Source organism: Mastigoproctus giganteus, chromosome 4, assembly GCF_048544385.1.
Source record: "Mastigoproctus giganteus isolate SK-2022 chromosome 4, ASM4854438v1, whole genome shotgun sequence".
Lineage (NCBI taxonomy): Eukaryota > Metazoa > Arthropoda > Arachnida > Uropygi > Thelyphonidae > Mastigoproctus > Mastigoproctus giganteus.
The window spans coordinates 208,276,969-208,303,818 of NC_143578.1; the positions used below are offsets into that span (position 1 = coordinate 208,276,969).

At 36.5% G+C, this 26,850-nt stretch overlaps 1 protein-coding gene across 1 annotated transcript in view; it reads right to left on the minus strand.

Annotated features, from left to right (window-relative positions):
* Nucleotides 1–8,321: 8,321 nt before the first annotated feature.
* LOC150087354 (calcium load-activated calcium channel) overlaps nt 8,322–26,850 on the minus strand; it is a 147,766-nt gene continuing 129,237 nt past the window's right edge. Inside the window, exons 6-7 of the mRNA XM_090372017.1 lie at nt 15,188–15,332; nt 8,322–8,652 (exon numbers count right to left, since the gene is read on the minus strand). Of these exons, the coding sequence (XP_090228143.1) occupies nt 8,560–8,652; nt 15,188–15,332 (238 nt within the window). The 3' untranslated portion in view covers nt 8,322–8,559. The remainder of the gene's footprint in view (nt 8,653–15,187; nt 15,333–26,850) is intronic.

Below are 26,850 nucleotides of genomic sequence, written 5' to 3' on the forward strand. Positions count from 1 at the left end.
TATAAGGGATGCAGAACTGGAATTTGGGGAGTACAACGTCTACAGAAAGGATAGACAGGATTAGGAAGGAAGGAGGGGTTATGCTATTAGTTAAGAAACACATAAAAACCAAGGAAGTGAAGCCAGTCGACATCGATGGACAGTGCAGTGTTGAGTCAGTTTGGTGTGACATAAGCATTTGGGAGATCAAAATTGAGAGTAGGAGTGTGCTATAGGCCTAATGACTCTGATGAGTATAATAAGAAACTGTACAGGGAAATAGAGTGGGCCAGTAAATCAGAGAGTCTTATAATGGGAGATTTTAATTTCCCAGATATTGACTGGAATTTGGGGGCTGGTCACTCACACACTAGCAGGGCTTTTGTGGATTTATTGGATGATTGTTTTCTACATCAGCATGTTCGGGAGGCAACTAGAGGGAGTAATACTCTTGATTTGATTATCAGCAGTGATTCTTCATGCATTAAGAATCTGCAGACAAATGAACCACTAGGTGGCAGTGATCACAGTGTGCTGAAATGGGATTTACTCAAAGAGGTAACTACCATTAGGGGTAAAGGGAAGGGTTATTGCTTCCGTAAAGGCGACTACGATGGACTGAGACAGTATTTAAATTCTATACAGTGGGGCCAACTGATGATGTTACCAACAGCAAATTCAAAATGGGAAGCATTCAAAGAATTAATCTTGGAAGCTACTAGGCTTTACATACCAACTAAGAAATATTGTTCAAGGTTTAGGCCAAAATGGATGTCAGATGAACTAATGAGGCATATGGCAGAGAAGAAAAATGCATGGGATACTTACAAATTAACACATGACACAGAAGCCTATGATAGATACAAGTTGATATGCAACCAAGTTACAAAGGAGGTTAGGCAGGCGAAGGCAGATTACGAGAAATCCTTGGCAAGGGATGCAAAGAAAAACAGCAAAGAGTTCTTTACTTATGTAAACTCTAGAAGGAAGGGATGAATCAGATTGGTCCACTTGATATTGATGGGTCAACTGTTGATGACCCTGCTCAGGTAGCTAACAAACTAAATGAATATTTTGCATCGACATTCACACATGAGGAGTTATTCATCGAGGGGAATGCCAGAGGTGTATTCAACTCTAGCAGTAAGCTACAGAATCTTGAAATAACTGGGAGTAAAGTGGAGGAGAAACTGTTGAAGATAAACACAAGATAGGCACCCCGGATGGATGGGATCTATCCAGTTATATTAAAGGAGGCAGCAAAGGAAGTAAGCAAATCCTTAGCCATAATTATGAGAGCTTCCTTGGACTCACGGGAGGTACCCATAGACTGGAAATGTGCAAATGTGACCCCAATTCACAAAGGAGGATCAAAGGCTGACACAAGTAATTATAGACCTGTGAGCTTAACTTCTGTTCCAGGAAAATTAATGGAGGCACTGGTTAAAGAAGCACTGCAGGATCATTTAGACAAGACTTCAGTTATAGCTCGGACACAGCATGGTTTTGTTAAGGGGAAGTCTTGCCTGACCAATTTGATTGGATATTATGATGCAGTCACAAAAGAACTGGATGCAGGGAATAGCTTTGATATTATATACTTGGATCTTAGAAAGGCTTTTGATACTGTTGCACATGGAAGACTGCAACACAAATTGGAGCAGTGTGGCATTGGAGGCAAATTGCTGCTATGGATAAAGGGGTGGTTGAGGGGGAGAAGACAGAGAGTAGTAATCAATGGACACTGCTCATCGTGGACTGTTATTAGTGGAATCCCTCAGGGCTCAGTGTTGGGTCCATTATTGTTTTCTGTATTTATAAATGATATTGATGATGGTATATCAAGCTTAATGTCCAAGTTTGCAGACGATACAAAGGTTGGTAGGGTTGTCAGGGACACTACTGACACTATGCTGCTGCAACAGGATCTGGAAAGGTTGAGCAGATGGGCTGAGAGGTGGCAAATGAAGTTTAACATTGACAAATGTAAAGTACTACACATGGGAAACAGCAACCCCAGAGCAACGTATCAACTCTGTGGTACTACACTGACAGTGGTAGAGAATGAAAGGGACTTGGGGGTGGTTGTGCAGGCAGATATGAAATTCTCTGAGCAGTGCAGACGGGCTGCAAGAGTAGCTCATGGTGTATTGTCAATGATATATAGGAATTTTTCTAGCAGGGATAAGGAGGTGATTATTCCCTTGTATAAGGCAATGGTCAGGCCACACCTAGAGTACTGTATACAGGTCTGGAGGCCTCATTTCAAGAAGGATGTAGAGCTGCTGGAATGAGTACAGAGAAGGGCAACAAGATTAGTGAATGGAACAAAGGGGTGCTCTTACTAAGAAAGGCTTAAGTTTTGCAAATTACAGTGTCTGGAGACTAGGCACCAGCAAGGTGATCTGATAGAGGTGTATAAAGCCTTGAATGGTTTGAGCATGCTCAATGCTGATGGGATTCTTCCTCTAGCTCAGAATAATCACCTGAGAGGGCATAAATTCAAATTGAGGAAAGACAGATGTAGGATAGACGTGCGGAAATTTGCCTTTAGCCAGCGGGTGGTTGGTTGGTGAAACAGACTTCCATCCCTTGTAATGGAGGTTGATAGCCTAAATAAGTTTAAGGCTCAGCTGGACAGGTATTTTGAACGAACAGAGGGGTGAAGTGGAAGTTGGTTTTTTTTTTTTTTTGGCTGATGCTGCATAAGCTTGCTTTCTTGCATCAAATGCCTCTACTAATGCTAAGAATGGTATCCTGAATAAATTCCAGCATGGGTTCATTAAGGGGAGGTCACACTTGACTAATAAGATAAATTATTATAATGTAGTCATTAAATAGTTGGACACAGGTTGACATTATATATTTTTAATAAATTTTAACATTATATATCTATACTTAATAAAGCTTTTGATATTGTTCCTCATGAAAGGTTGCTATATAAACAGAAAAAGTTGGAGTTACCGATACGATCCTATGCTGGTTTGCAAGCTGGCTAAAGATAGGAGACAGAGGATTGTCATAAATGGTCCTTCTTCAGGGTGGACAAGTGCTTCCCCTCACGGTCCAGTGTTGGGTCCCTCCTATTTTTAATTTTCAGAAATGATATTGACAAGGATATCTGAGGGAAACTGTCATGATTTGAAAGTGGAAGAGTGGTTAACAATTTGAGCCAGCCTATGCTGCTTCAGAAAGATGTATCAGTTGCATACCTAGTTGAAAAAAATGGCGACTAAAAGTTTAACGTTTCTAAATGCGAGGTTATACATATAGGGTTTATACAGAAGATTGCAGAAATCCTGGGGGTCACACATAATTCAGGAGAAGATTTAAAAGTAGATGGATAAAGATGAAAAAGGCTTAAGTGTTACGATTCAATCTCACAGGAATTTTTTATGCAGTGTAAACAGGTGGCTAGGAAGGCAAATGGTGTCCCACCCATGTTTCACAGGATAGTAAAGAGGATGTCATTATCCCTCTACACAAGGTGATGATTAGAAAGTATTTGGAATACTGTATTTTATTCATGTCTGGATATAACAGTTAGTGATGATTGCAAACCGATGCACAGACAAAGAGCAGCTTAGAAGGCATGAACTGCAAAGTTTGACAATCTCATGTTCACCCACAGACAGTGGGTTGTCAAAGTTGCCTCCCAGTGTGGCAGAGGCAGTGAGCTGGCCATATTCAAAGCATAATTTGATGGTTGTCTTGTGGATTTTATTTATTATTTTTTTTGTTATTGGCTGATGTAGAAAAAGTCAGCTGCCTTGCAGAGGTTGAAGGAAACAGCATCACTTCAGCTGCCTGTAGTGGAAAACCCATTAGTGGCAGAAAGATAAAATTTGAAGCAGACATTACCAAATACAAGCAGAAATGCAAGGTGCAAAATTAAAAAAAAAAAATTCCAAAAATTACCATTGGGGTAATGGTGCCGTGTGTTACTGTTTAGAATACTGTTTCTATGAACCAATAAATATGAAGATTAAGATGTTCAATATAATAACCATCTGTAACCACTATATGCTAGTCAGTATGGCATGGTCAATTGTTGTCTGAAGCACTTCAGAACATTGCCAACATGTTTTTTGATCTATTCCTTCAAATCAGCCAGAGATTGGGTGTGTCCTTGATATATCCCCAAAAAACTAAGAGCCACAATAATTGATGTATATACATCGAGGTGGCCAAACATTTCTATGTAGTCTTCAATGAATGTGTTAGTGACCAACCATGTTCAGATGAGCACCATTCTGTATTAAAAAGAACTGTTCTAGATATCCTCTCTCTCTCTCTCTCTCTCCTGAAGAGCAGGAAATACACCATTATGAAGACGATTGCAGTAATACTCCACTATTATGTAATTTCACTATGCCAAAAATATAGGCATGATGTCACACCTCCATACTAATGTAGATGTTGAATCTACATGGTTTTTCTCGATACTTTGTTACAACATGACAAAAATTTAATTAAATGTACCAGGCTGAATTCCTGCAGTTATTGTAAATTTACAGAGTTCCTCATCCAAGAAAAATACTTTATTTTTAAAAATAACATCTACAAACTAATGTACACATTGTCTTTCATCACATCAGATGTTTAACTTCAAAAATAACATCTAAGAACAAATACACATTGTCTTTCATCACATCAGGTATCAGCTTCATCCAGCATGCATTTGAAGTTAATGGTTTGATTTCATCAAACTATAATAACATATTTTTTGTTATACAGTCAGTGATGTACTTTTTCTAGCAATTATTGACTGATATAAAGGAATCTCCATCTGGTAGAGAATTCTTTCAAACGTATGCTGGATGTAATATAACTTGAATGTTGTGATGAGACTCTGGTATAATAATCTTGGCTAACAATCACCAAGAATCCCCTGCATTACAATTAACATTAATCCAAAAAATGAAAAAAAAATAAATTTTTTTGAATTGGCCAACCATGTCAAGAGAGCTAGATAAATAAATTCTTAGATAAATAAGATCCTGCATAAAAACAGTTGTTCCAGACATCCTCTCTCCCAAAGAGCGGGAAATTCACCATTTTGGAGATGATTGCAGTAACACTCCATTATGTAATTTCACTATTCCAAAAATGTAGACATGATGTCACACATCCATACTAATGTACATGACTCTGATCCAGAAACTAACAATCACCCAAGATCCCCCCTGCATTACAAGTGATATTAATCCAAAAAACAATTTTTTGGATTGCAATAATTAATATTAGCAAATGGAAAGCAGTAATAAACACTACGGGCTAATAAATAATATGATGTCATTTATTGCCCCAGTTACATGTAATTAATGAGAGAAATATATTTTGTTCCTCATGCATTCTGAGATTGTGGAGTGTGTATTGTTTGGTTTATGAAGGTTGCTCAATGAAATCACATGTATGCCTTTGAAAAATTGTAAAAATTCACTTTTAGCATTTGGGTATGCATCAAATCAATCTACATATTTCTACTTCAAAAATTTAGCATTAGCATTTGTAGAGGCATTTGATGCAAGAAAGCAAGCTTATGCAGCATCAGCCAAAAAAAAAAAAAAAAAAAAAACCCACTTCCACTTCACCCCTCTGTTCGTTCAAAATACCTGTCCAGCTGAGCCTTAAACTTATTTAGGCTATCAACCTCCACCACAAGGGATGGAAGTCTGTTCTACCAACCAACCACCTGCTGGCTAAAGGCAAATTTCCGCACGTCTATCCTACATCTGTCTTTCCTCAATTTGAATTGAGGAAAGACAGATGTAGGATAGTTTATTTTGTCTAGGATAATTTATTTCGTAGGATAATTTATTTTGTCTGTTGACAATCTGACAGCTGCTTTGACTTACACATCCAAATTGAAACATGTCCTTTGAAAGTCTTTTTCAACATTCCAAATACAATCTGGGCTGTACTCAAAGTGTTAGAGTTCCTTCCAGCATATAATCTGAAGCAAGGCTTGAATCAGGTTTGTAACATGTGAATATGCATTATCACAAAGCAGGATAATCCCTTATGTCCACTTTTCTGGTCATTTGCATTTGACACTGAGGTGCAAGTGGTTCAAAGTTTCAACATACTGTTCTAAGTTACTGTTAGCATCAGGTTCTTTAAAGCCTAACAAAAAAAAACCACAGTGGTGTTTCCATGCATACCTGGAAAGCATCACTGTGACTGACTAAATGGCTCTGGTTGAAAACAGGTTTCTTGTGGGTCTTGCAAAAATATTTGAACATGAACTCTGAAATCATATTAATGATGATGCAGAAGAATTATTCACAATGGATTGTTTTTGAAAAAATTGATTGTGCTTTCATGTTAGTGAGGGGTAAAAAAAAATGCACTGTATGAAAATTACTTTGACATTTTTGGATATTTATACATTAGTAATTTGAAAAATATGGACGATACAAGTTGCATGAAACATTGAAAAGATCTTCATAATATTTTACAAGATGGTGATTTTTCTAATGCCGATGGAACTGATCTATCTGAGGAATTGAAATTGTTTTTAATTATTGTTTCTTTCAACTGGGAAGTAGAAGAATATTTAAAAACAATTTGTTTTAACAAAACAAATGATGTGTATTCAAATTTATATATATTATTAGTATTGTATAAAGTTAACTCTGATACCTGTCATTTTAGCTGAATTCCAAACTGATTAAAAATCATTTGCATTCAATGAACAGCCAGGAAAGGTTGACAGCATTTTCAATAAAACTTGAAGAAATTGATTTCCCAGATATCATTGTTAATTTAGACAGCTTACTTGGTAACATTTATTTACATTTAAGACTGTGTAGTCAAATAAATAATTTTAAGATATAAATTGTGCATATCTTTTTAAATTTTTTTAAAAGTCTTTTTAGTTGTTTTTTTTTAAACAAAAGGCACCATGAATTTTTGCCCAGGATCCTGCAAAACTTTCACCTGGCTCTTGTCTCATCTACATCTCTGTAGCTTAACTACATAGGAAACACTATGCATATATGTTGGAAATGTAACATAGGCTTTCAGAGGAACTACTCTCAAATAATTGAAATCACAAACATTAAACAGGTATACCATACAAAGACAACCCAGAAATAATCAAAACAAACAAAACTGAGGGTTTACTATACTAAATATTTAATGGTAAGAACCCATACTGTTTACAGTACTTATCTTTTGGATTTATTAATAAAATAAAAAAACATTTTATTAATAAATATAATGAAATGAATGAAGACAAAACATTCCGACAAGTTTGTGACAATCAACAGTGTTAATTTATAGAATTAATTATGCTGACAGTTTATTTATTGGCTAGTTTGTGGAAGTGGGTTTGGCAATTCACTAATCTAAAATGATGCCATGATGTACTCTATTTTGGTAACTTTAATAAAAATACAAGGTTAAAAAAAAAATAAACAAGAAATAAGTTTATTAATCTACAAGATATTTAAAATATGCAGTGTATGTTTAAAGAGAGGAAAAAATTAGCACCACAGCAGCCAAAGCCACGAGATTGGCAATTTGAAAAGCAGAAGAAAGAAAATCATTCCCAAGTGACTGTTTTCATCACAGAAATTCATGCAATTTGTTTTTTATGTAGCAAACTAAACTATTTGCTGGTTGGAATATTTTCACTGTGTTTTTATCACCTACAATGATTAACTATTATTCCCAGTTCTATAAGATCATTTGAAAAATTAAGCAATAGTAAATTTTAATAAATATAAATTAGTCAGTGGTAACAAACAGTAATTTTAATCAATAAAATTAATCAGCTGCAAACTTTGCAATGTGGCTGATTTATCCTAATGCAAAGGTTCCCAAAGTGTGGGGCATATCCATCCTTGGAATTGCATTGTTTTTTTTTGGGGAGGGGGGCACTTGTTTTCATGAAGCACTCTTAACAAAATACGGACAAACCATCCCACTAATTCAGGTAATAAGAGTTTTTTATTTATTTCTTTTATTCATATTTTATTTCTTTGAGATTAACTGCACTGAAGTATATATTAATTTATAAAAGTATGTACATTCATAGCTAAATTTCAGGACAAATCTGTTTATTTGCACTTGTCCTGAAACTTCGGTGGGGGGGGGGCGCATAAATTTATGAAAAATTTTAAGGGGGCTTGAGCCACCTTGAGGTATAAAAGTTTTGGAAACTATGTCCTAACACAGATTAGCCATCATTTTAATAAATTAACCATCTATATTTGCTAATATATTATTTCATTAATCATAACTACAAATTTTTCTAAAGAAATATTTAAATCTCTAATACCATAATATCATTATTTTTACAGCCACCACAAATATGTGGTGGCTATGTGTATGTGTGTGTGCACATGCATGTGCATAATTTTTAAAAATTATGAACAAGATATTTTTTTCAGGCAGGAAAATAATTTATTCTAAAATTAGCATTACTGATGCTATGCATTTCTTTCTCCATTTTATTGCAGTCATTCATTTTTGAGCACAAGTTAGCTAGACAAAATAGCTAGAGAAACTATTAAAGAATTTCCAAATAAATTGAATCATAGCCTTTACTAGGAGAGACAAGGTGTTTTAACCTCACTTAATTTGTTGAGGTGCAGGAGCAAATAATGTCCCACTCTGTTTATTTGCAGTTCTAGAAGGTGCAAATCCCAAAAGCTTCTGAATATTCTATAAAAAACAAAAATAATTGAATATTAATACAGAGAACACCATATTAAAATAATATAATTTCTATAAGAAATCAAAATTATATACATTTATAAAGAGGAAAAAGCTGAAGACAGAATCCTAAAAAAAATATGAATTTTGTGACTTTATTTTACATGAAAAACTATATCAAATTAAATTAATAAAATAAATTTTTATATTTTACAATAATTAATATGTATTTGAATTTTATTTACTGTTATTTTGTTATGGTGTTTCATACTAGTTTCTCTTTCTTTTTCTTTCATACTAGTTTGACTAGTAAATATTAGTTTTGCCTACTAGTTTTGACATTGTGTAATTTATACCTCCACCTATCCACTTTTCAATGTTTTATTACTTCTACCTCATATATATACACACACTTTTGTATCCTTCGCTGCCACTTTGCAGGCTTAGGTACAACTGTCATATAAATTTTATCACTCAATTAACTTTCCTCTTCATATTTACCATTTTATCCATACTTTATATGTAAAATAATAAGAGGAGTTTACCTCAATATAGAATGTAGAACACTTCCGTATGAACTCTCCAGAAATTAAAACGAAAAAATCGACAACTTACATTAGAGTAAAATATAAATAATTAAATAATTAAAAACCAATTTAACACAATTCAAATCAATTAAAAATCAAGTTAACGCAATTAAAAAGAATCTAACGAAAATATTCAAAACGATTTTCCTTCCTGAAGCTGACAACACTTTTCGACCGTATGTCATGATCACAAGAATGAAAATTACCGAATAGGGTTGAATCTGAAACTTAAATAGTGATTATTTGTCTTCGCGCATGCGCGTAAGATCGTCCATGCAGCAGAGATCAAATATGGCTGCCGAACATTAACAGAATTCTCGTGTAATTTAATTTCTACAGTTTCTGCAATTAATAGTCTCATATAATTACGTTGAACATTAAGTATTTTGGCCTCGTTAAATAAAAAAGTATGTTTTTCGTTAATGGCATGAAAGGCTAATTCTGACGCTTCTGAATGAAAAGCACGAACAGAGGCTTCTTGTTGATTTACACGAATATTAAGAGAAAATCACGTCAAACCTTGGTAAGACGAGTCACAATCACCGCAAGAAATGTTGTATACCAGATCATTAATTTGTGTTGCGAACGCGGAAAGAACCAAGCGATTGTTCAGTATAGTGTGTAATTTCCGTATTGGCCTGGCCACAATTTTAAACTCGGTATCTTTAAAGAATCTATTAAGCTGTTTGTGCCATTGTTCAACATATGGGACAGAAATAAAGTATTTTTTGATTTTACTATTGTTAGTTGGCATAGTATTTTGTATCCTATTCTTAGCCTGTACCCTAATTTGGTTTATTGTGACAATGGAATAACCCCTGTTTAAGAACCTGCTAGTTAATATTTGTATTTCTGAGTCCAAAACAGATTCCGTCGTTGAATATTTATAGGCATTTAGAAATTGATTAAAGATAATCGATCTTTTAGGTGAACGGGTGATAGCTATTATAATGTAGAAGCATACCAGTGTTTGTAGGTTTTCGATAGATGCTAAATTGGATTTTATTCGTGCCCCGGGTAAGTGTGAAATTTAGAAAGTTTAATGACTTTGTATCCGTATCCTCCCTCTCCAATGTAAATTTGAGTCTAGAATGAATATTATTAAATGAATGTAAAATGTCTTGGATAGTGCTACTATCAGTAATAACTAGAACATCGTCTAAATACCTTCCATATTATGTGATACGGGGTCGAAAAGGTGTCAAATGTATATGCTCAATCGTTGAGAGATAGATCTCTGACATTAAGCCGCTCAGGTTCAAACCCATTAGTAATCCAAATATTTGTTTGTACACCTTGTCTCAAAAGGGGATGTAGTTGGCCTCAACTAACAGTTTAAGTGAAAAATTTCCTTAATAGGTACTTTTGTATAATTAATCGGTGTCGAGTTTTTATTTAACACATCCCAAATAATATCCAATGTGTATTCAACGTTTACATTCGTATATAACGAGGTAACATCTAGTGAGAATAAATTGTCATTGTCGTCAAGTCTACAGTCTTTAAGATTATCAAATAATGTATCGTAGTTCTTAATCCCAAGTTGTATTACCTGTCTAAAGGGTTTTATAATGTTATATACATGTGTGGCTAAGGATGAAAATGCCGAGTTCCTGTAGGAACCAATAGCTCGAATAGGAAATCCAGTCTTGTGTAATTTTACCTGACCGAAAAGTGCAGGAATATTGTATGTTCCGGCCTTCAATTCCTTTAACTGGGCCATAGTAATGTAGTCGTTTTTTCGATACGTGGTTAACATTTTATTGTATTGATTGACCAAATTGGTAAACAGTGCCGGATCTACTTCAAGATAAGCGGAGGTATCTGAAACAACTGAATCTAACTTATTAATATAATCAGGTTTATCTAGTATTACCACTGTATCTCCTTTATCTGCCTTCTGTATAATAATGTCCTCATTTCCCCGAAGCTCTTGTAAAGCTGAACTGTCACGTGTATTCAATTTAGGAAGTCGCGTTTCTTTTATGTTATTCACTACTTGGTTAACTTGTTGAATAAATAAATCTTTTTGTGGAACATTACGAAGTCCAAATTCAATATCAATTACGCATTGTTTTTTTAGGTAGTTTTCGAGGTGGTAAATTATAATTTAGTCCTTTGAATAAAAGTGAAATCTGGTCCTGCGATAGCGTACATGAGGAAAGATTTTTAACCTGTTGATATGTTGATTCGTTGAATACTGGGTGAGGGGGTGTTCGTGAACTAGCTGACATATTCTGTGGTAGTACGTTGTGTGTCTGTGGGGGGATTGTCACCCAACTATGTAATACTTTATATGTGTACAAAAAGTTCCCAGAATATCACACTGGTATTTAAGTGATTGCACTAAGGTTTTGGGGGAGCACTGATGTTGACCTTGGTGTGCATGTATGTCAAGTTAGAACTGGCTTGACCACTTTACCTTGTGTCACAGATGATTGATTGCAGAATTTCAGTTTGAACAGAGTGCTAACATCAAGTTCTTTAAACTTAAGAAAATTGCTACAGAGATGCTGCAAGGATTACAGAAAGTGAATGGAGATTATGTTTAGAAGAAAACAGCAGTTTATGAATGGTTTAAAAACAAACAGGAAACATCAGAAGATGAACTTTGCAGTGGACATGTCCCCTTAAAATTGTGAAACGATGAAAATGACACTAATGTGAAAGAACTCGTGCGAAATGATAGGCGAATGACCATTGTTGAGATCGCTCACGAAGTTGGACTGTCTGTGGGCTCAGTACACACAATCTTGACAAGATTTAGGAATGCGTCACACATGTGCAAAGTTCATTTCCATGCTTCCTGTTGGACGATCAAATGGACTGCAGGAAAGCTATCACAGGTGATTTTTTTTAAAAAAATCTATGCAGGATCCAAAGTTTCTAAGAAAAGTGGTCACTGGATGAAAGTTGGGTGTTCACCAATAACCTTGAGACCAAGATGTAATCACCCAAATGGCATACAAAAATGTGTGCCATTTTTGCCATAGTGGAGGAACTCACCCAAAATGATAGGTAAAGTACTGTTGTTGAGATTGCTTATGAAGTTGAACTGTCTGTAGGCTCAGTACACAAAAATTCTGATGCAAGATTTAGGAATGTGTGAAGCAGGTATGTGCAAAGTTTGTTTCCCCACTTGCTGTTGGATGATCAAATGGACTGCAGGAAAGTCATTGCAGGTGATTTATTGAAAAAATCTATGCAGTATCCGAGCTTCCTAAGAAAAGTGGTCACTGAGGATGGGGGTTGGGTGCTTGCTACAACCCCAAGGCCACAGTGGAATCATCTGATTGGCACACAAAAATGTCCCCATGGTCCAAGCAGTCTCATGCAACAAAACCAAATGTCAAAGCCATGCCGATTGTTGTTTTCTGAGGGTATAGTGCACTGCAAATTTGTGACTAGGGGGAAAAGCATTACTGATGCTTACTTACTACATTGAAGTTTTTGACACGTTTGCTTGAGAATATGAGGCAGACAATCTCCAAAATGGAAGGATGGCTGGATCCTGCACTGTGACAATGTGCCCAGTCACACGGTGATGGCAGTTCAGCAGTTCTTGGCTTTGAAAAAAAAATCATCCAGCAGCCTCCCTACTCCCCAACCTTGCACCATCTGACTTCTGGCTGTTCCCTAAACTGAAAATGGGACTTCAGGATCATCATTTTACTACAGTGAATGATATCAAAGTAAACACTGAAGAGGCCTTACATACAGTAAAAATACACAATTTTAAAGCTTGGGAAGACTGATGGTGAAAGTGTGTGTGTATGTATAGAAGGAAGGCGTTTTGAAGGTGATTAGGTTAGTAAGCTCAACTATTCACTCAAACTTTTATAATAAAATTCTGGGAACTTTTTTGAATGTATCTCATATATATATAGTAATGCCTTTAAGTCTGACTCAATCTTAATTCCTATCCTTATTGTCCAAACAATGTATAAATGCTCCGTCTACAAGATATTAAACATTACTTATGTTTAGAAGCATGGGCTGTACCGAAAAATCTGTGTACTGTAAAGTGCCTAATGGTTTCTGATACACTGCTGTGCTAAACCTACAGCCTACTTTCTCTTTACTAATAACATCAGGGAAAGAAAGATGATTATCCATTTATTATCAAAAACTTAATACCAGATAATAGACTATTCAAAAACTATAACAATTGTTTTCAATGCTCCCTATAAATTACTGCAAAAAATATCATTCATAAAACCTTTCCAAATATGAACAGGCTGAGGGGAGGGTTACATAATATATGCAATTTTAACTCTTCCATCATTACAGTGACAACTGCACTGATCAGAGAACCCTTAGCTTTTTTCCAATACCTGAAGCATATAACTTCCAATATAAAGATTCTGAAATCTCAGCACTATCCACCACCATTTTGAATATAGATTTAACCCTACTTTCCCCACATTTTATCAAAATATTCCTTATTTGTTTACACACAGAATGAGCAGACATTGCTAATATCTTCTTAGGGTACACACTATCATCCTTAACTACAGTACACTTACCTTTATCAGTCAGAAGAATAACCAAATCCTGATCTTTCTTTAATTCGTATAACAGTTTCTGCTACTGTCAGTTCATAATTAATGGGGAGTGGGGGGGGGTTGTGCTTCTCTTAGCACACTTCTACTTTCTAATGGCAAACATTTCACTGCTACCTCTCATAATAATGTGTACAAATGATGGGTGGTTAGGTATCACAGAAATTTCAGTTCCAATGCCAGAAGTTGGATTTGTTCATGAAGCACCATAAAAGGTTCCTTATCTGTTCTGTTGAGTCACTGGACCCACTCAAACTGTATTCCTTCTGTAAAAGTCCAAACTTCAAAAATTGTCACTGCTTAAAATTAACTGCAATTTGCGTAGCCTTATGACTAACAACCATAGATAATTTAAAGAATACATCAATTGATATATAAATAAAATAAATAAATTGCAGCCATTATCAACCCACTGCAGGATGGAAGCCTCCTCAACAATTCATGCTGAGGGAAATGGACCATAATCTGCCACGCTGGTCCAGTGCGGATTGGCAGATCGATCGTATTTAGCAGTCAGGGGCTTGAACCCCGGTCTATTCAAAGAGCGTGTACCACTGCACTCCTGCTCCTGACCACTCGGCTACGGAGGCCTTAATTGATATATAGTGTCAATTAACTTCAGACATCTGCTGTCTAACCAGTCTCAATTTATCAAATTTGTCATGCACATGATTAATCCACATTTTTAACACATGATTAATCCACATTTTTAACACATTCATGAATGGCACTTTCATTTATAAAACCTTTCACAACAAAATTGCATAAATTTATGTCAAAAGGTTTTAGAGCAAAAGTGCTGTTTGAGGGCAAATGAAGTGGGTAATTTTTTTTTCTTTTCCCCCTGATCCTCTATAAGTTTGCATCCTTATATCATTTTACCAACACTAACAGTTATGTTCTCTAATATTTTCATAGGAGAGTGTAGTAAATCAAAACCAAGTTTTATTTTTTAAGATATAAAACAAAAATTATAAACAATATAAACAAAAATTTATATAATTATGCTATAATATGAATAGTAAATGTAAATGATTGAATAGTTCTAATACCTCTGTCTCTTTCATCTCAAATAGCTATTTTCACTCCCTGGTGAGGAATTAAACATTTTCAAAGTAAAAAATTCTTAGCTATTTGCATTTAGAAAACATTTATACATCCACCATGATGTTCAGAAATAACTTAGAAATGCAATTCAAGCATATTGCAGTCAGTCAAAGGATTGACTACAATATGCTTCATGATTCTAGTAACTAGTAAATCCTTTATGATGTAACAAATGATAAAATAAATTTCATTTACAAATTTACACCTCTCAAAGCATAAAATCTAGAGTGAAAAACTTTTTTTTATCTAGAGAAGCTATTTGAAAAAAAAAAAAAAAAAACCCCTTACCTGTCTAATAGACATTGTACAGAGTATGTAAAGGAAAATGAAAGAGCAATCAGAATAGTCTTCACCAGGCAAATTGCGATGAGATAGGCCTTGAATCCACGATATAGGTATAAATGGTAGTTTAGCTACCACTCGTCCATCAAAACTAAGAGGGGGGAAAAAATTCCACAATCATGTTTCATTTTAGTTAAATGCAATATAATAGATATAAACTAAACCATTCCATTTAAGCTATTCCAACTAACCAATTAGTCATCCATCATTCAAGGTCATTCAATATAGTCTAAATAATGTCAAATACATAAAAAGAATTAAGCAAGAGCAGAATTCTGTATGTGTATCTGACACCATTAAATGATCAGCAGCTGTCAATCACTTTGCATTTAATACAGCATATTTGTTTTGCATCTGTTTATTTTAGTACTAGAAGACTGAATGGTGGCTTTCCATAAGCAACTGAAATCAGAATACACAAAACATTCAACTTTCCATAAGGACTTTCCATTTGTTGGCAAATCTATAATTTCAAAATAAATGCAAACTAAACTTTTTCAATCAGCTGATGCACAATAATCTACCTACATCCACTATCACCTGTAGAAATTCAAACTTCAAGGTTATATGAAAGATATAAAACATGGAATAAATTTCTTACTTAACAAATGTAGTTGAAGCCACATATTACATATGGCTTCAGCTGCACTTATTAAGTAAGAAAGTAAGTTCCAGTAATGTCATTCAAGTAACAGAACTCCAGAATCTCAAGCAAGCCTTGGTGAAACTTGTATTGTGATATTCCTGAACAGCGGAAAATACTGAAATGCAGTCCAAATCAGGAATCTTTCAATTTATTGAAGGTCTACAAATATATTATATCAGATAGTTGAAGAGCTGTGATACAGCTTTTCAACTATCTGGAATAACTTCTAACAAAACCTGGATGGAACTCTTAAGTGTGGGATCAACAACACAGGAACTTGGCATATCTTTAGCATAAGCCACAGATTTAATCATTACAAAAAATTTGAAATGTCCAATAAGATAATGCAGAGAGAATCTGCAAGCTCACATATAAACATTTAAACTTCTTCTGAAGTAAAACCCTTGCAAAAACATGGAAGGGTTTTATCACAATAAGAATGCTTCAGATCAACACGACCTGAAAAAGGTATAATGCTCTTTAAACAGGGTAAGAATATTGAACATTGAAAGAAGACATCTCTTTTGTTTATCATAAGAACAGAAGGGAGTGGAAGTACACAGATCCTACTTCAGACTTCTTTCTTCAGTCCTTTTTCTCAAGACATGCATCTCAAGCAAAATGACCAAGCAGTGATCAATCCAAAAAACCTCAGCATTAATGGTAACAAAAACTTACCCTCAACACCTGAAAGTAACCTACTTTACACGGGTATATGGCAACTGAATAGAAGAAACACCTACATTTGGATGCTGGCACCATTATTTAGAATAACGTAAAATAAAATGCATACAAAAAGAATGAAAAAAATAACACCACAGACATTTTGAGAATTCAAAATTAAGTTTACTGTCTATCTCAATCCCTCAAACAGGCATTTATCCATCTGAGAGATCTAAGAAATAACACCAGAGGCCCAATCCACCTTTTGGAGTGTTGCTGCCATGCATGAGAGGCATGTGGAGAGTCATACAGGAGATTCCTTATAAGATGAAAGAGCAGAATTGGATAAATTACTTTTAAAAACAAACTAAGTTAAGAGGCAACCAATTTAAATCCATACCGAGAACTCAAAATTAAGCCGTTAACTGAAGCATAAAGCGTGGGATTATTCCACACCCAGTATATCAAATGTATACTGAATTAATTTACTAACTAATGACAACATTTTGGATCCAGCTTTGGTATCTATTATCAGTTGTACACTATAAAAGAGAAGATAAATTATAATTTGATAACAATGATGCTGTTATTAAAAATAATATATAGATTGTCTGAAAATGACCATGTGATACATTTAAATGAAAAGAACAGTTACAAGGATAAACTCATGATTGCATCAGTATACATGAGACAGGCAGAATCTGTAAATGAATCAATTAGAGAAAATTAGATTCTTATATAAAAATTGCAGAGAGAGAGCCTGGAAAACAAACCCAAGATATTGAGCCAATGAGTAAAAAATCATGATGCAAAAAGTTAACAAAACATGTTAATTTTAAATTAAATTCAGATGATAAAGGTTAATTGACAAAATTAGTAACTTAATGGGAGACAGTGAAAACATTGCATGAGGGTATCACTAAAATGTGATAAATTCCTCCTATGGGCTAAAATAATGCCCAAGCCAAGTTAATGTAACAACTGGAGTGGGGGGGGGGGCAAAAGGGACAAGAAAATTTTTTTTTAAAGAAACCCAAAGAAGAAATTAAGGAATAATGAATTTTTCCAGTATTTCTGAATTTGATAGTATAAATCAGGGCATTAAGAATATAGAAAATTAGAGATAAAAAAAAAAAAAAAAACCTACATAAAAAACCACTGCTATGTTCAGAAGCAACCAATCTAAACCATTCATCTCCCAGAATAAGCATAGCAAGAGCATTCAAAGATTAAAATATCACAAGTTTTTTTTTATAGGTCTCAGTCCCTCAAACAAAATTAACTATCTCAGAAATTTAAGGAATAATTGGAGAGGTCCAATCTACGTTCTGTAGTGTGGCTGCCATAAGATGTATGGGGCAAATCATACAGGAGATTCCTTGCAAGATAAAAGAGTAGCATTGGGTAAATTAATTTTTAAAACCAACTAGGTTAGTTAGCCAATAAAAGCATCCTCACACAGGGGGAAAGCATATAATCTGCATTTTATTATCTACTTGTTTTTTTTTTTTTGCCAGTGCAGCAAAAACCTGTGGCTTCCTTGCAACTATATGGCAAATACTATTACTAAAAGTCAGTTAATGTATGCAGTGTGTTACATTTTAGATGCATTCACAATATGAGATATAACAAAAACAATGCCATTTCACCTATTTACTACAAACTAACATGATGCTATGCACTAACGTGTGTTCGATTAATTCATGATTTATAAGAAATTTACTATTTATTTCTAAATATTTCTCACAAAAGAGCACAGTGCTTCTCATGCTGATCTTCAATAACACTCAGATTTCTAGAAAAGATCATAACATAACTCTTTACTAGGGACCCAGACTTAACTTTTTTTTTTGACATGCATGTAACAAAATATTGCTTCCTCTAACAAAAATTCAGCTTTCTCTTTAGTATAATCTATAGGATTCAGATGGGAGAGTGAAGGTTACAGTGCAGTAAGATACCAGTGCATCTGTCACAGTGTAATGAACCAAGGGGTAAAATCATGGGTGAGATGTAGATTTGCATAGATTTATCTTAGGATGCAAATTTGGGAAGAAAAGTAAATCTGAGGAGAAATATTAAATGTCATATAACAAAGGATACCGAGAAATAAAGAAATATATCAAATATACCCAGAAGAAAGACACTAATGATTAGTATACAATAGAGTGTATACAAAAAGAATACTATTCATTAATCCCTTTCTTTCTTCCAAGCCTTGGTCCTTGAGACTTGCTACAGATATTCTTAGAGGTATGAGAGTATAGGGCTTCCTAATAAGGAGTTTAAAATATTTATGGAAATGACATTCAGATTCCATTTGTAAGTAAGCAAGCCCAAATTTCAGTGAAGTCTAGTCATTTTGAAACAATCAAATTCTTGCTTGCACCTGCACATTGGTGGCATTGTTAGTAACCCTGGTATATTCACCATGTTCAAAGTTGGAAACAATGTATCCCGTATAAAGATGGCTGCTTAGGTGAGAACCAATTTAAGCAGGAGTCGAGGTGTGGCATCCACATTACACAGAGGTAAACCAAGGTGGTATTGTACCAGATCATGAGTGTTGTAGTAAACAACACTCATGGTCTGGTACAATACCACCACTTTGCTTATTAGAGGCTTGAAGCTGTGAAACCATGTTTAGTCTCCATACCAAAGCTCCAGCAACCACCTTCATACAGTATGAGTGATGTCTTTTGAGGTTATGATGGGTATCATCATGACAAGATCCAATATTCCTTATATTTTAATGGGGTGTGGATTCACAGAGCTGCTGCTAGACAGTTTACCAAATTGAACTTAATGGTAACTCTCTAGAAGCCATCCAAATCAGCTAGCATATAATCAATTAAAATTCAATTTTGAACAGGCTGAGAATAGAAAATTTGCTTCTTGTCAAAGCTATTGACTGCAATTTCTTTCCATCTGCACTCTTACTCTAGTACAACCTGATGGTTTTTTGGCATCTTCAGCTAAAGATAAAGCCAACTTAATAGCATCCTACCTTTCTTCTAACCCTTGTATTGATGATCTTGGTAAGCTAACTCCTAACATACCCAATGTGCTCCACTCAGTGCTTTCTGAAATCTTTTGACAGAAGGATGCAAGAAGATATTTGTTGACATTGGACTTGAACTTCTGTAGATTGTAATTTTCAGGAAATACATATGAAGGAAGGTTGTTCCAGAAAACGGCAGTTGAATGAATAAATGAGGAAGATGAAAAGTTGGTTCTGTGGGTTTGAAGTTGGACAGTAAATGGATGTGGGCTGGTGGCGGCACGTGTTCGGACTGTTTTGAAAGAGAGAGCAGGAATTATAGAAGCCAATTCAGAAGAACAGTGCCCATGGAAGTATCTGTAGAAGAGGCATGCAGCAGAAACAGTAAGTCTATGAGAAAGCGAGTGGAGAGACTCTGTTAGAGATGAATCATTAATTAACCTAATTGCCCTCTTCTGAATGAAATCAAGAAGCCTGAGAGAGGTTTTGGGGGTACCACCCCAGATGTGGGAACAATATTCCATGGCAGGGTGGATTTGCGATTTATACAGAGTGAGCAGCTGTTTGGAAGAAAAGTAACGCTGAGAGTGAAAGAGAAAACCAAGTTTTTTAGATGCAGAGGAAGCAATATTTGTAATGTGCTTGTGCCAAGAGACATTAGAAGTCAGGGTAATCCCCAAAAGAGATATATCATTTGGCCTAGAAATCGGAGTGTCACCAAAGATAAGCATAGGAGCAGAAGAATCCTTTTTACGAGATATAAGACAAGACTGAGCTTTAGAAGGGTTGAAATCAACTAAGTTGTCTTTGCCCCACTGGAGAATTACCTGAAGATCGGCATTTAAGGAATTTGTAGCAGATTTTCGAGAAGTTGAAGCTGATTGAGCAGGACAAGGTTTTTCAAAATGGAAAGGTGAATGCAATGTGCTATCATCGGCAAAACTATGGATAGGATTTCCAGTCAATGGAAGAAGGTCATTGATATACAAGAGGAAAAGAGTGAGGGAAAGAACTGAACCTTGGGGGACACCGGCATTAGTGGAGAAGTTAGAAGACAGAGAGCCATCTACCATCACCCTCAGTGAGCAATCAGAGAGAAAACTGGATAACCAATTACTAAAAACAGTTGGCAAACCATAAGATGGAAGCTTGTTTAGAAGACCTTTATGCCAAACACGATCAAAAGCCTTTGAGATGTCAAGAGCAACTACTTGTGTTTCATTGAACCTTTCCATTGAATTAGTCCATCAATGGGTAACATAAGCCAGAATATCACCAGTGGATCGACAATGACGGAATCCATACTGGCGATCGTTGATCAGACAGAAGGTTTCTACGTTGTTTAAAAGTTGCGGTTAATTGATTTCTCCATTACTTTAGAAAGAGTAGAAGTAATTGCAATGGGACGATAATTGGATGGGAGGGATTTGTCACCCTTTTTAGGAAATGGCTGGATATGAGCAAATTTCCAAGCAGAAGGAAAAACACCTTTGGAATAAGAAAGTGAAAAAAGGTGGCAAAAAATAGGAGTAAGTTCAGGAGCACAGGTTTTGAGAACAAGTGGAGGAATACCATCAGGACCTGGAGCTTTCTTAGCATCAAGAGTCCCAAATCCTTCTGATATCCTTTTGACGGAAGACCACAGGAGGCATTGAATGGAGTGTGTTGGGAATGGTGGGAGGTTTTTTACCAAGATCATTAATACCTGAGCAGGAAGAAAAATGGGATGCTAGCAGGTCAGCTTTATCCTTGGCTGAAGTGACAACAGAATCATCTGGTTTGGACAGAGTTTCTACTCTTAGCCTGTTCAAACTCTAGTTTGGACTGATTAATAACTGCTTTACAATTGTTGTGAGCTTTGGTGTAGGCAGAAAATGAAACTGAAGAATTAGAAACAAGCCAATTACGATATGCAATATTCTTCTCTTGAACAGCATTAGCATATTTATTGGAAAACCAAGGTTTAGATAAAGGACGAGATTTTAAAGTGGAGTGTGGGATAAAGGATTCCATTTCTGCAAGAATAATTTCACTGACATGATCTGAGCAAACGTTGACATCAGAAGTTTTGAAACAGTAATCCGATCAAGGAAAAGAAGTAAAGCCATCTCGCAGGTCATTCCATTTTAGCATTAGCATTAGTAGAGGCATTTGATGCAAGAAAGCAAGCTTATGCAGCATCAGCCAAAAAAAAAAAAAAAAAAACCCACTTCCACTTCACCCCTCTGTTCGTTCAAAATACCTGTCCAGCTGAGCCTTAAACTTATTTAGGCTATCAACCTCCACCACAAGGGATGGCAGTCTGTTCCACCAACCAACCACCCGCTGGCTAAAGGCAAATTTCCGCACGTCTATCCTACATTTGTCTTTCCTCAATTTGAATTTATGCCCTCTCAGGTGATTTTTCTGAGCTAGAGGAAGAATCCCATCAGCATTGAGCATGCTTAAACCATTCAAGGCTTTATACACCTCTATCAGATCACCTCGCTGGTGCCTAGTCTCCAGACACTGTAATTTGCAAAACTTAAGCCTTTCTTCATAAGAGCACCCCTTTGTTCCATTCACTAATCTTGTTGCCCTTCTCTGTACTCGTTCCAGCAGCTCTACATCCTTCTTGAAATGAGGCCTCCAGACCTGTATACAGTACTCTAGGTGTGGCCTGACCATTGCCTTATACAATGGAATAATCACCTCCTTATCCCTACTGGAAAAATTCCTGTATATCATTGACAATACTCCATGAGCTACTCTTACAGCCCGTCTGCACTGCTCAGAGAACTTCATATCTGCCTGCACAATCACCCCCAAGTCCCTTTCATTCTCTACCACTGTCAGTGTAGTACCACAGAGTTGATACGTTGCTCTGGGTTTGCTGTTTCCCATGTGTAGTACTTTACATTTGTCAATGTTAAACTTCATTTGCCACCTCTCAGCCCATCTGCTCAACCTTTCCAGATCCTGTTGCAGCAGCATAGTGTCAGTAGTGTCCTTGACAACCCTGCCAACCTTTGTATCATCTGCAAACTTGGACATTAAGCTTGATATACCATCATCAATATCATTTATAAATACAGAAAACAATAATAGACCCAACACTGAGCCCTGAGGGACTCCACTAATAACATTAGTCCACAATGAGCAGTGTCCATTGATTACCACTCTCTGTCTTCTCCCCCTCAACCACCCCTTTATCCATAGCAGCAATTTGCCTCCAATGTCACACTGCTCCAATTTGTGTAGCAGTCTTCCATGTGCAACAGTATCAAAAGCCTTTCTAAGATCCAAGTATATAATATCAAAGTTATTCCCTGCATCCAGTTCTTTTGTGACTGCATCATAGTATCCAATCAAGTTGGTCAGGCAAGACTTCCCCTTAACAAAACCATGCTGTGTCTGAGCTATAACTGAAGTCTTGTCTAAATGATCCTGCAGTGCTTCTTTAACCAGTGCCTCCATTAATTTTCCTGGAACAGAAGTTAAGCTCACAGGTCTATAATTACTTGTGTGAGCCTTTGATCCTCCTTTGTGAATTGGGGTCACATTTGCACATTTCCAGTCTATGGGTACCTCCCCTGAGTCCAAGGAAGCTCTCATAATTATGGCTAAGGGTTTGCTTACTTCCTTTGCTGCCTCCTTTAATATAACTGGATAGAACCCATCCACCCAGGGTGCCTTTCTTGTGTTTATCTTCAACAGTTTCTCCTCCACTTTACTCCCAGTTATTTCAAGATTCTGTAGCTTACTGCTAGAGTTGAATACACCTCTGGCATTCCCCTTGCTGAATAACTCCTCATGTGTGAATGTCGATGCAAAATATTCATTTAGTTCGTTAGCTACCTGAGCAGGATCATCAACAGTTGACCCATCAATATCAAGTGGACCAATCTGATTCATCCCCTTCCTTCTAGAGTTTACATAAGTAAAGAACTCTTTGCTGTTTTTCTTTGCATCCCTTGCCAAGGATTTCTTGTAATCTGCCTTCGCCTGCCTTTTGCATTCTTGTAATGCCAAACAACATGAGGTTGGGAATAGCCATGAGATAAAGGTTCCATTGGAGAAGAGACAATCACCAAGTTGTGATCTGAAGTGCCTAAAGGACCTCTCACTTCGACCGTGTACTTAGAAGGGTTGTTTTGTGAGAAAAAGATCAAGCGTATTGGCTGTATAATTAGGATTGTCCGGTATTCTTGTAGGTAAATGAACAATCTGTGCTAGGTCATTAGTAATTGCAAAAGCCTCAGCATCTCGACCAGCTGGGTCGGTGTGACTAGAAAATGGAAGCCAGCTGGAGTTGTGAACATTAAAATCACCAAGGAAAATTCTCACTGTTAGGAAATTTGGACTGGAGAAAGTCAAGTTGCAAAGAGAGGAAGTCAAAGAGCTCCAAGTGATTAGTGGAGTTGGGAGAATGGTAGAGACAACAGATGAATTTGACACAATGAGGTAGAGAGATTTTAAGGCAGAGAAGATCAAAAAGAGGAGATTCCAAATTGCCAAGTCTCTGACAGGGAATATCAGAACGGACATATGCACAAGTACCACCTTTGAGGCGAAAGGAATCATACAGCGAATAATTTGGGTATCTGAGAAGAGCAGTAGTTGAATCAACCGATAACTGAGATTCTGTCAGAAAAAGTACATGGGGTTTGGCAGACTGCAAGTGGAAATGGACATCGTTGAGATTAGAATTGAGACCACATATATTTGTGAAATGAATTAGGAAATACAGATGCTGTTGCAGCAGCGTACTGTCATTAGTGTCCTTAACAATCCTGCCAACCTTCGTATCATCTGCAAACTTGGACATTAAGCCTGATATACCATCAATATCATTTATAAATACAGAAAACAATGATAGACCCAACACTGAACCCTGAAGGACTCCACTAATAACATTAGTCCATTTATTACTACTGTCTTCTCCACCTCAACCTTCCCTTTATCCATAGTAGCAATTTGCCTCTAATGCCACACTGCTCCAATTTGTGCAGCAGTCTTCCATGTGCAACAGTATCAAAAGCCTTTCTAAGATCCAAATATATAAATATATTGCTTACTTCTTTTGTTGCCTCCTTTTAAATAACTGGATAGATCCCATCCACCCATTGGTGTAGAATGGTATTAAGGGTAAGTTGCTACAATGGATAAAAGGATTAAAAGGATGGTTGAGTGGGAGAAGACAGAGGGTGGCAATTAATGGGTGCTTCTCTTTGTGGACTAATGTTATTAGTGGAGTCCCACAGGGTTCAGTTTTGGGTCTACTGTTGTTTTGTATATTTATCAATGATATTGATGAATGTATATCAGGCTTAGTGTTGAAGTTTCCAGATGATACAAAGGCTGGCAGGGTTGTTAATGACTGTAATGGCAGTGTGCTATTGCAACAGGATCTAGATAATTTGGGCAGATGGGCTAAGAAGTGGCAACTGAAGTTTAACTTTGACAAATGCAAAGTACTGCATATGGATAGAAGTAACCCCAGAGAAACGTACCAACTGTGTGGTACTACACTTAAGCTGGTAGAAAATGAAAAAGTCCTGGGAATAATTGTGCAGTCAGATATGAAGGTTTCTGAGCAATGTAGACAGGCTGGGGGTTTTGTGGGGTTTTGTGGGGTTTTGTCAATGATATATAGGAATTTTGCTAGCAGGGAAAAGGAGGTGATTGTCCCTCTGTATAAGGCAATGGTCAGGCCGCACCTTGAGTACTGCGTACAGGTCTGGAGGCCTCATTTTAGGAAGGATGTAGATTTGCTTCAGTGTGTACAGAGAAGGGCAACAAGATTGGTGAGGGGAATGGAGGAATCCTCTTACCAAGGGAGGCTTCACTTCTGCAAATTGCAGCGGCTGGAGAATAGGCACCGCACAGTTTTTTTTTTTTTTTTTTTGGTAGTTGTTGGCGCATCGGCTTCTGTGGCCATAATGCACCTCCCAAGGTTCTTGCAGTGCTTTGATCCAAGCCCGAGGCGGGATTCGAACCTGCGACCTTTGGGTTGCTAGGCAGGTACTTTACCCACCCGGCTAGCCCAGTTGGCACATGCACAATGATTTGATTGAGGTGTATAAGGCCTTGAACGGGTTGAGCATGCTGAATTCTGATGGGAATCCTTCCACCTGTTCAGATTATGAACCTAAGGGGATATAAATTCAAATTAAGAAAAGACAGATGTAGAATAGATGTACAGAAATTTGCCTTTAGCCAGCGGGTGATTAATTGCTGGAACAAACTTCCATCTGTTGTGGAAGTTGATAGGTTAAATAAATTTAAGGAGGAACTGGACAGGCGTTTGGAGAGAATGGTGTAATTTTTTTTTTTTTTTTTTTTTTTTTTTGGCTGATGCTGCATAAGCTCATACACTTGCTTTCTTGCATCACATGCCACTACTACTACTACTACCCCAGGCACCTTTCTTATGTTTATCTTTAACAATTTCTCCTCCACTTTGCTCTCAGTTATTACAAAATCATCTAGCTGACTGCCAGAGTTTAACTCACCTCTGGCATTCCCCTCCCTGATTAACTCCTCGTGGGTGAATGTAGAAGGAAAATACTCATTTAGTTTGTTAGCCACCTGAGCAGGATCATCAACAGTTGAACCATTGATATCCAGTGGACCAAATGTGGAGTTCTTTACCAACTGGATTGATATCCAGTTGGTAAAGAACTCTTTGCTGTTTTTCTTTACATCCTTTGTCAAAGATTTCTCATAATCTGCCTTTGCCTGCCTAACATCCTTTGTGACTAGGTTACAGACCAGCTTATATCTGTCATCGGCTTCCATGTCACCCATTATTTTTATATGTATCCCATGCATTTTTCTTCTCTGCCAAATGTGTCATTAGTTCATCTGACATCCAGTTTGACCTAAACCTTGAACAATATTTCTTAGTTGGGGGGTAAAGCCTAGTAGCTTCCAAGATTAATTCTTTGAATGCTTACCATTTTGAATTTGCTGTCGGTAACATTATCAGTTGGTCCCACCATACAGAATTTAAATACTGTCTCAGACCTCCGTAGTCGCCTTTACGAAAGCAAAAACCCTTCCCTTTACCCTTGATGGTAGTTACCTCTTTGAGTAATCCCACTTGAGCGCACTGTGATCACTGCCACCTAGTGGTTCCTTTATTTGCAGATTCTTAATGCATGAAGAATCACTACTGATAATCAGATCAAGAGTATTACTCCCTCTAGTTGCCTCCCGAACATGCTGATGTAGAAAACAATCATCCAATAAATCTACAAAAAGCCTTGCTAGTGAGCGAGTGACCAACCCACAAATTCCAGTCAATATCCGGGAAAT